This window comes from Chanos chanos, chromosome 3 (genome assembly GCF_902362185.1).
Source record: "Chanos chanos chromosome 3, fChaCha1.1, whole genome shotgun sequence".
NCBI lineage: Eukaryota > Metazoa > Chordata > Actinopteri > Gonorynchiformes > Chanidae > Chanos > Chanos chanos.
The window spans coordinates 51,227,482-51,237,910 of NC_044497.1; the positions used below are offsets into that span (position 1 = coordinate 51,227,482).

Consider the following 10,429-nt stretch of genomic DNA (forward strand, 5'->3'; position numbering starts at 1 on the left):
GCACAAAAATCACATGTACACTTGCCTAAGTACGTTTTATTACTGAAAATGCCATTAAGTCATATTGAATATGTATTCATGATGTGTCATATTTATTTTGTGGAATGTAAGAAATATGAATGAATGTTTAAAAGACTGAATTTTCAACATGTAACTGAATGACTGAAATCATGAGGAACTGAATGAATGAATGAATGAATGAATGTGACTGAATGTCTGTGTTCAGTGGTTCAGTTCTTTGTCCCTGTTTGTATGTCCTGTGAGTACTTAAGTACACAAAACTGCACATACTCCTTTTACTCATCACTCCAAGAACATTAATATTACCTAGTGCTGAGTTATTTTTTTAACAGTTTACTGATATTTTTGTTTACTTTTATTTATTTTTTTTCCTGAAAGTCCAGTTCTTTTTTTTCCCTGGAGATTAGACCTACAAAATGTCCACTCACAGGAGCATGACTACTGTCGTCAGGGGGGACGTTGGGGTATGGGTGGAAAACAGCCACCACTTCAGAGTGGGGCTCACTGAGATCCAGTGGAAGTTTGTGCTGGCCCCTGCACCTCTGCCTTGTTACATCAGTGAGGGATTAACCAAAGCTCGGGTGAAATGTTTTGAAGGTTTGGGAAGGATGGAATGGGGGAAGCGGTGAGGAAACAAAGGTGTCTTGTTAAAAGAGCACACAGTATGAGGAGGACATTGAAATTATAATGTATTAAATAAATTCATGTAAAATGTTAACTGTTGCAAAATTTAGAGTTCACTTGTACTCCTTTAGAATGGATATATGACCATATTAATGCAATATCATATTACTCTCTACAGTACTAAGGAATGCAACTGCGCACATGCACAGAAAAGATGTTTTTAATAAAGAATATATGTATAAATATATGACAAAGTATATTTAATTAGAATGCTATGCACCCTTACTAGAGTTGTTATGGATGTACTTTAAGCATATTAGCTAGACCAACTTATAAGAAAATGCCCATAACATGGGGAATGTAGAAGCTTTGTAGCTGTTTGAAGTTGTTTTCTTTTTTTTTCTTTTTCTTTTTTTATTGTTATGAAGGAAGGAAAATCAAACATGAATATATGTATACAAGCCTTTTAATCAGATTCATTCTGACATGAGGATATGTATAGATCATTTACCCAGCACACCAGCTCAAACCATTTACAGAAATTAATAAAGAAAGATGTGACATATGGGGAGTTGTCTAACACTGTATGTGTGTGTGTGCGTGCGTTCGAGCGCGTCTGCTCTGCTCTGCGTGTGAGCCGTGAGTCCACAAAAACTACAATTCCCTATGTGTTACTGCTATTCTGACAGACACCAATGAGGGCGACATTACAGTGTTTTCTCAGTTTTAAATAGCCCTTTCCTGGTACCAGTGTTTTGTTGGGTGCGTGGTGTGTGTATGAGGGAGTGCGAGAGAGAAACGTGGTCTAGCACTTAGCTAGCGTGCGGGAGTGAATGTGTGAGTGAATAACTGTAAAGCTTAATAGATGTAGGATAATTTATTTTTCTATGTATCGGACGTTTGCTGAAACGTAGCTTGCAAACAGTATATCAAAAATAGCTAGCTGTTGGCTTAAATTCAATTTTTTCGAGGCAGCTTTCCCGAGCTAGCTAGCGAAAAATTTGTGATTGTAACTACAGAAGTAGAGGTACGATTAGATTTGAGTACAAATTTAACTTTGCCACAGCAGTATCAAAAATGTCCATGGGCAGTCAGAAGACCACCAGTCGGGCTATTCCGACCACCAGACGCGTGACCATCAACGACGCGGCCCATTTGCCCCATGACTACTCCACTACGCCTGGGGGGACCCTGTTTAGCACTACTCCTGGAGGTAACAAAGCTATATCGATGCCTTGATTTTACAGTTCAGCTGTTTGGCCACACCTTGAATGCTTACAGTACATTTATGGCAGTGTCAGCGTCCATGACAAAATATTGTACTCTGTGTACCGAGGCAGTAAATACCTTGCTAAATCCGAGTGCACAACAGATTGAGCAACTCCTTGTTAATTTCATGTGCATCAATTTGCACGTACTCAGCGGCTGAGCTTCAATCCGTCGTGAAAATCGTGTACGCCATTTGACATGCTTTTGTCTGTTATGTGTACTGTGACTACAGACTTATTTGGTCTCTGTATTTTTTATCACATTTTATAAAATTGAGGTTGCTCTTGACGTATGAGGATCACTTGTTCTATAGCATAAATGCTAACCTTTCTGTTGTCTCGGGTGAAAAAAACAATCATGTCGCGACGCATTTTCGTTACTGGTAGCTTTACTTAACTGAACTTTAGGTACGAGCTTGGATTACTTGTTCCCGTTATTTAACGATAACGATAACCAAGCAATGTGAACCAGTATGTTTGCTTTGTTGGCTATTTCTGTTGAGCACGAGACTCGTATCGTAAACATGCTGCTCTGACATCTTAGTGACGTAACCAGCTATCTGTGTTCTTCGCTGAGGTTCGCGTTCCCCGACAGAAAAACGCCAGCCTGTGTTCCCAACCGATTTCACTGAAATTTCAAAGGAGTTGTGGATTGCTGGCCTCACGTAGTGTGCAGTAATCACTACCATTTTTCAATTTGAAGTCTTGAGGGTCAGCAGTATCATGTCCCTGGCATGTGACTTTTTTTAATTCAGTGGTTACTTCACTTGCTTACTTCCCTTTTTATTTTAGAGAAGGATGTGGTGAAAAGGGCATACCCTGTACGAACAGTAACAAACAAAAACTCTTGACTTCATGTCCGTCCGTGCAGAAATCTTGCTGTCCTTGCAGTGTCTTGAGTTTTAAAGTATCATAATACCAACTAACCGGCATTTTCACATTTCACTCAAGTTGGTTAATATGGCGAATAGTGAGAAATTCTTTAGTATTAGTTTATGTTTGATATAAGACTCTGAAGACAACCCGACTCGTGTTGGAACTCCCATTTTTTCAGTATTTTCAGCCTTGCCAATCGACAGTTCAAGACTGTTCAAGAAAGAAACCTTAATTTTTGATGCCTCCTTTTAATCATTCCCCAGAAAATTGTTTAAATTGTACATAATGCCGTGCAACATGTACCAGAATATCAGCTCAAGGATATGTGCAGCCAGCACTGTGGGAAGTCTGACGGTGAACTCAACTGGTCTGATAGCAGGACAGATACTCTGTTCTCAAACTTGGCCTGGTGCCCTTGCTTTTTTTCCCCCCACTATCAGAAGAGCGATAAAGCCTATTTACTGGTGGCACAACCTGGACATATCTAACTTTGCATAAAGTAAACTTTTCTTTTAATAAAATATCTGTCCTACCCATTGTTTTAAAAATTGTGTAACTGTGCCATGATATGCAAAATAGCAAGTCATAGGAGCGTGTTGGAACATGTTGACAAAGTCTTGCCCGCACGCACGTGTCATGGCTGTAAACTGTGACAAACATGGCACTCCCTTACAGTCCTCTGGCTTTCCTCCATGGATTTCACAACTGTTCTCCGCAGGCACCCGCATCATCTACGATCGGAAGTTCTTGCTGGACTGTCGCAGTTCCCCCTTGGCTCGCACACCTCCCTCATGCCTCCCTGACATTCCAGGGGTGACCAGCCCACCAACAGCCAGCATCAACAATGACAAGGCCCGCAACCAGCAGACCCTCAACAATAACAACTGTAGCCCCCCTGCAGACAAAAGCGCAGGTAAATGTGCCCTCTGAAACTCGCAGTCACCAAAGAGTGTTGAATATGCATTGTTGTCCTTGAATACAGAGTGCTGAATATATCTTACCTTCTTTGTAGTCGTTGTAAATATTCATAGCAAGTTCAAAAAGAGAATGTCCAGAGAAGTACTCGCATTGAGCTCTGTAATTACCTAAGTTATACGTACATAGAAAAGCATTTGCATGTTGACTAATTGTTTTTCTCGCTCTCTTTTTTTTTTTGTTAAAGTGGAGGACGCCCAGTTTGAAATGGACATCTGATTGCGAGGTAGAAGGACCTAGCACGAGAGGGAAACAATATTTAAGACGGATTACTGTGATGACTGTTCTTTAAGAGGATCTCAAAAAATCAGAGGATTTCTCCCATACACACCCTCTCTCCTGCCATTCTTACCTTCTGTTTTAACAAGAACGTTTTCTCTGCACTGTTGCTGTCAGTCAAGGCAAACTTTGACCATAGATTCCTGGTTTACACTGCTGTGCCTAAAAGCTCCACTCTCTCAAGAGTTTTCAGGTTGTGCCACTAAGCACACCACATCACGTGGTCCTGCTTAGTTACATCTTCGTTCATTTATGGCTTAAGGCCTCTCAAAGTTTATAATGTACCATTTGTTAATTTAATTTGGACTGGTAGCCTAGTTTATCAAATGATCTGTAGAGAGAGCATCTACTCAATGGCCTTTTTTGATCAAATATCAGTGGTCTACAAACCGAGACAAATAAGCATTCTCGCCACTTTTAAATGAATGAGCACTCGAGAAAGAATAATCCATTGTTCTCCCTCTCTTTTGGCGATGAAATATTTTTGATAATCATGAACTCTGTTTTGTTTTCTTTTGAAAAGCATTTTTCACCATAAGTGACGCTCATTAGAATGTAAAAAAAAAAAACAACAACTTTTTATTTTGTTAATGCAATGGAATTCTCTAAATTGTATGAGTTTATTCTACCCAGTTATTCCCAATGAGACATTGAAACATAGCAGCGATAATAAAAAAAAAAACGATCTGAGGACTCATGACTTGTTTGTCTTCGTACTTCTGATAATATGTGTGTGTGTGTGTGTGTGTGTGTGTGTGTCTGGGGGGGGGGGGGGGGTGGCGGGTTCATGAGATTTACAGATCCTGGCACCTCATGCTGACCCTAGCACCTCTGGTCCACCACTCAGCAAGTTGTCTTTGTGGGACATAATTGCATTAGGCCAGGGGTGTTTGTACTACTGTGGCAAACTACCAAATCAGGCTGCGCAATAAATCCACACCATTACTGGCATGAGGCCTAAACTTTTTTCTTTCTTCCCTTTTTTTTTTGCAAATTAGCTTTTTACAAACACCAATTTCTTCTCATTCAAAGATATGGGTACATTGTATCATGGTTTGAAACAGAGACAAGAGTAAGACATTTGCATAAAAATACAATCTTTTATTTAAATTTGTGAATTTACATTTTCTGTTCATAAACATTCATTACACATTCAGTAACCAAGAAGAAATTGGGTTTTTCAGTTACATTGTTTTTTTATCATGCAATCACTCACGGTAAGTATTAGGTGTAATCCAAGAAATCTTAAAAAAACCCAAAACTGTACAGTTTTATCAAAAGCGCCATTTGCCTCCACAGTGGCAGTGTTGAGCGTGCCTTTTGGAACACACAGTTTCGTTACGTCTTGTTCTCTGGTGGATTTTAGTCAGTGCTCAGTTAAAGTCTGTCTACACAGAATCGGGTTCAGACCACTTAGCTGTCGCTCCATGAAGACACGAGTCTGGATCTCACAAAGTTTAAAGTGCTAATGTTGAATGAGATTTGGAAAATGTTAATGGCAGCCACATTCCTCCACCACCATACCCTCATGGTGCCTCATTACCACTTTCCCATTCTCAAAATACAGCATGGAAAGAGGGCCCAGACGGGTCGGCACGCAAGACGGACACGGAACGCGGTCAGGATGGTGCAATTTCAGTAGACTCTGAAAGAAATGAAAAGGCAAATGTTAGAACAAATGAACTGTACATAAACCAGAATGCAGTAAAAGTCACAAATTCAAAAGAAAGAAAATATAACTGACAATGCCCATGATTATTTTCAAGATTGCTCGTAAATATAAGCTTACCTGCATGTATGCGTGGTTTGTTGGAGTGAATGTCTCATCCAGTGGTGTGGGGCAGCTCCCCTCACAACGATAAGCATTATAGCGCTTGGGATAAACAATCCACTCACTCCAGCCAATCTGGTCAAAATCGACCCACATATCCACCTTCCTGCACAGTGGCTTCCTCTCGCTTTCCGCCGGAGACGTACTGGGAGCCATGCCAGAGCCGGCAGCTTCGCGCACTCTCTCATGACCCCTGTGGTTTCTCTTGTGACGTCTACCGGCAGACTCTCCGGAACGATCCAGAACCACGTACTTGGAGTGCTCAGCGGTACGGATAAGAGTCGACGCTCTCTGTCCGCCCGCTGTCGGATTCTGCTTGGAATAGACCACCATCATGACTCTGTCCTCTGTGGGGTGATGGACACTCTCTCGTTCCTCCTCTCCCTTCTCAGCTCCCTCAACATGTTCCTGGTTGAGCACTGGATCTCCTTGGTGCAGCCAGTACTTGAGTAAGGCTGTGATGTTGAGGACCCTCCAAGAGGAATGGGAGGTAGAGTCGCTTGGTGTTGCTGTAATACTGCCCAGGTGAAGATTCTCCTCCAAACAAGGGACACCGTGGGTACACTCATGCTTGGAAGCATGATATATGTCTACAGCCACGTGTCTGGAGGCTGAGAACTCTGGCAGGTGTATACGCAGCTCCGACCTTTGGACATTGTCACTTGCTGAGATGGATGACATATCAAAGGTTACTGACCACCTCTCACCAACTTGCTGGCAACCTGAGAAAAATAAAGGGAGAGGAACTTTACTAAAAGGGCAACATATACAGAACTATAGGCTATTGACAAGTATTAGACACACCCACAGTCCACTAGATTACAAAAGATTTTACTTCAGCAATTGATATTTGGTAATCAATTATCTATGGAACAGCTTTCACACGTTGTTCTTTACATTAGACAAGTTGTTACTGAGGCTGAAAGCTCTTATTGTTCCAATGTGTATTGCTCAGCACATGTCTCTTTGTAACAGACGACTTGAAGCCAATACACACCAACCAATAAGCATTATAAATTACTTTGGTTAATTACACGGAGATGAACAATTACGAATTAAATGAAGGAGTCCCGGTTTTTAATAGCATAATATCACTGAATAAAACTTAAAATTTTACCAAAGATTGAGACGTACAGTATTCTTTCTTTCTTTTCTTTTTTTTTTTTAAAGAGAAGAAAGTAGGCTACACGTGCATTTTTTAAAAATGTTATCTTAGATCTGAAAAGGACTTTCAGCAATCTGTGAAAACAATTTCCAAGTAATAAATTATTTACTTACTTTTCGCAACCAAGCTCAGGACCGAGTCAGAGTTGTGCAAAGTTGGGTTGTCATGACTAGCACCGCCAGAGGTACTGTGAGATGATCTTCCACCATCTCCAGCGAGTAATGTTCGGTAGAGATGCATCATGTAGTGTGGGTATCTGTTGGAAGGTCGAGCAGAAATCGTCTGACTTCCACCAACTTTCGAGGATGCCCGCATTCTCTTGAAAATTGCCTCGTGGAAACCGGGAAACGAACTGGAGCCCGCAGCCTGGACCAAGTGCACGAGGAGAGTGCAGAAGATCTCGATGACAAACCGTTTCATAATCCAAATAGGTTCAGTTCCAGTCGTGAGTCAAAGACTGCTCGGAGGTCCGTCTCGTGTGGAGTTCTGTTAAAAATGATCAGGATGGGATGATGCTGGGCTGCAAAAGTCCACTTATAGAGCCTTATAGCCCTTTGATGATCCTAGACACTTGAGACCTTTGAAGTTCCCTTGTGATCCATAGTCGCTTAAAGGAAGGATGAAGGGTTACATGTGGCAAGGTCGTTGTGTATCGAAACCAACCGTCTTTTGTGCGCCAAAGGTGTGAAAACATTAATTCCTCAGCATTGAATGCTGTGTATTGAGGATCCTTTTGATAATTTGGCTCAAGAATAATATTAGTGAACCAGATTAGTTCACGGATGTCGCTTTGATTAATGGGAGAAAACCACTCAAGTTGTACGTAAGAAACCAAAGTTATAATGGAAAAAAATAGGGGAAGTCATTTTGTAAATGCCAGTTTTCACCTTGTTAAGAAAGATAAAAGAGACTGCGTATTACCTTGCCCCTGACAAAAAGCCTCTCCTGATATATGAGCGAACGACTCAACCACAATACTACTCTAGTTTACAGTTGGCTGCAAAGTGGGATATATTTAAACCAGATATAATTTGTTTCCACAGCTTTTGTCATGTTCCCGCCTTTCGCAATTTAGGCTATATTTCCGATAAGCCTTATTGTTCAAATGATATTTCCATTTATTGAAGTAAATCTTTTTTTCTGCTCTAGGTATTGATGCCATTTTTAAAATTCATAGTTTTTGAACCTGTGATAGAATTGCAGTCATGGATGGACAAAATAGATATCAGACTTTAACCGGTCAATCTTCAGAGGACATAGTTTTCCGAAATAAAAATTCCGTGATAATGAAGTTTAAACTTAGAGTAGATCCTTGCACCTCTTTTAGATCAAAACTGCACACAATCTTTCGCATAGAGCACACGCAACCTGTAAACTCAATTTCTACACAGTACAATATAGCCTACCATATCAAATCATCTCGTCAAAATATTAGATTTCCACAGGTCTTCATATTAAATAATATTCTGCATAGCTATGGGACATGCTGTCAGTGCCATTACTGAGCTTCGTGGACTAATGGCAGCAATTTCGCGTCAACCAAAGACGTTTGTGGAAGGCGCAACTGGACGCATTAGCTTATTTTGAGTTGTATTGTAGGTTGTATCTTAATGTACTTCCTTTCTCTGCCAACTGATGGCAGTATTTATACATGACACGCTTTTGGGATAAGAGTCCTCTCGATGCGCAGCACATTTTGAATCATCTGAGGGGGTACTGAGGGCCTGCAATGCTTAAAGGGTTTTGTTTACACAGTATTTTCGATAACCTAAGGCTTTGTGTACCACGTGATTATTGCAGCATGTTTTATATCGCAAATTCAGTTGTGCCCGTTTCTCCATCATCTAACAAGAGATTTTAAACTTTCATCAGTTTGCTACCCATCCTTTGATTTGTGGGATCAGGATATTGCAACTGACCATCGGCTGAAAATGAGTCAATTAGGTTTCTTTATGGCATGGCTAAAGTACTTCTGACAGATTCCTTAAAAAAAATCAGCAAATGCGTGCACATTTAATGCTTTAGGTTTATTTAAGTGAAAAGAGCCTCAGAGAATGTGATCAGTTAACTGTCCAACATCATAAGTACTGGAAATGGAGCACAAGACTGTCCTGCACAGATCATTTCAGGTGAAGATTAACTTTCAGCCTCATTTACAGCTCAGAAGATTAGACGTTCTAATGAGAAGCTTTGCATGAGTTTTCACTGATCTTGGCTGTATTTACATAATAGAGAGCATGGTCAGGTCATTTCCCTGAACAGCATTGTAAGTATTCACATGGCCATCTCCCGGGCATAAGTTACTTTTGATTAATTCGAGTCACATTTTCATGCACCCCATTCTCTGTATGGAAACTTTGAATTTCTTTCCTGCATCTGTGGCTATGTATTGATCAACTACATTCCCAGGAAAAGATAAGGCTGAAATGAATTTACTTGACTCTGCATTCAGTTAAAAACTGTTTTATTTACACACTGTTTTTGGCTGGAAGAGTACATACGTGACTTTACATTTAAAACACTGACAATATACTTTTGAGTAAACTTAGAAGAAATTGAACGTATCATCCTCTAGTGAAGTTTGAATTCAGGTCTGTGTTTTTTCCAGTGTTCAGTCCGTTTTTCCATTTCATCAGTCAGCTGAATTCAAAGTCATTGATATTCTGGAACAGTGAAGCTTGAAAAAAAAAAAAACAAACCCTAAAAACATATCAGTCTTTGCATATTTGGAATGTTCTTAGCCCTTCTCACAGGGACCAAGATGCTGCTGAATTATGTACACCTCCTTCTTTAAAATGGGGATTTAAGACATGAAAGAGCATATAGATGCAAATCATGTCGGCAAAGAAACGTTGGGAATATTGTATAAAAGTTAAATGATATCAGTTATCTCATGAGCTGGGTGTGCTGATGTTGGCTTTACATTTATGACATTTATGCTGGATATTTTCATGGTTTTTGTTGTTTTGCTGTTTTTTTCAGTCATCACATAATTCGACAGTTCAGCCATTCTGCAGACACATAACGCAACCACTACAATCACTTCATAACCCGGCAGAGCAGATTTCAGTGGATATCAACCATGACTTAATTGGACTTTAGGCTGTACACGGACACCTTGAAAAGTGACAATGACTTGCTGTGACAGACACATCTCGCTCTGGGCAGCCAGCCTAATTAATCGGCAGGGACGCTGATTGCTGCAAATCGGTTTGCAAAACAGAGTCCTCAGGTTGTTCCCACAAAAAAAAAAAAAATAGAAAAAAAAAGAAGGGCAGACAGAAAGAAGGGTGGGGGGGGGGGCACAGAATCAGCCCTTTTGTGTGATGCCTAGAGAAAAGAAGTGTGCACTTGCATTACCGGCGATTGCAAAACAAAAAAGCTCATGAA

The 10,429-nt window shown here is 40.4% G+C and overlaps 2 protein-coding genes across 2 annotated transcripts; one reads left to right on the forward strand and one right to left on the reverse strand.

Annotated features, from left to right (window-relative positions):
- The first annotated feature begins 1,413 nt into the window (after nucleotides 1-1,413).
- eif4ebp1 (eukaryotic translation initiation factor 4E binding protein 1) lies at nucleotides 1,414-4,729 on the forward strand. The gene is made up of 3 exons (XM_030768884.1): nucleotides 1,414-1,858; nucleotides 3,508-3,702; nucleotides 3,952-4,729. Exons 1-3 carry the CDS (start codon nucleotides 1,723-1,725, stop codon nucleotides 3,981-3,983), a joined length of 363 nt encoding a protein of 120 aa, XP_030624744.1. The 5' UTR covers nucleotides 1,414-1,722; the 3' UTR covers nucleotides 3,984-4,729.
- Nucleotides 4,730-5,535: 806 nt separating this feature from the next.
- ndr1 (nodal-related 1) lies at nucleotides 5,536-7,459 on the reverse strand. Its single transcript, XM_030768027.1, has 3 exons — nucleotides 7,153-7,459; nucleotides 5,833-6,596; nucleotides 5,536-5,688 (listed from the first exon to the last, which is right to left on the reverse strand). Exons 1-3 carry the CDS (start codon nucleotides 7,457-7,459, stop codon nucleotides 5,536-5,538), a joined length of 1,224 nt encoding a protein of 407 aa, XP_030623887.1.
- Between the last annotated feature and the right edge of the window lie 2,970 nt (nucleotides 7,460-10,429).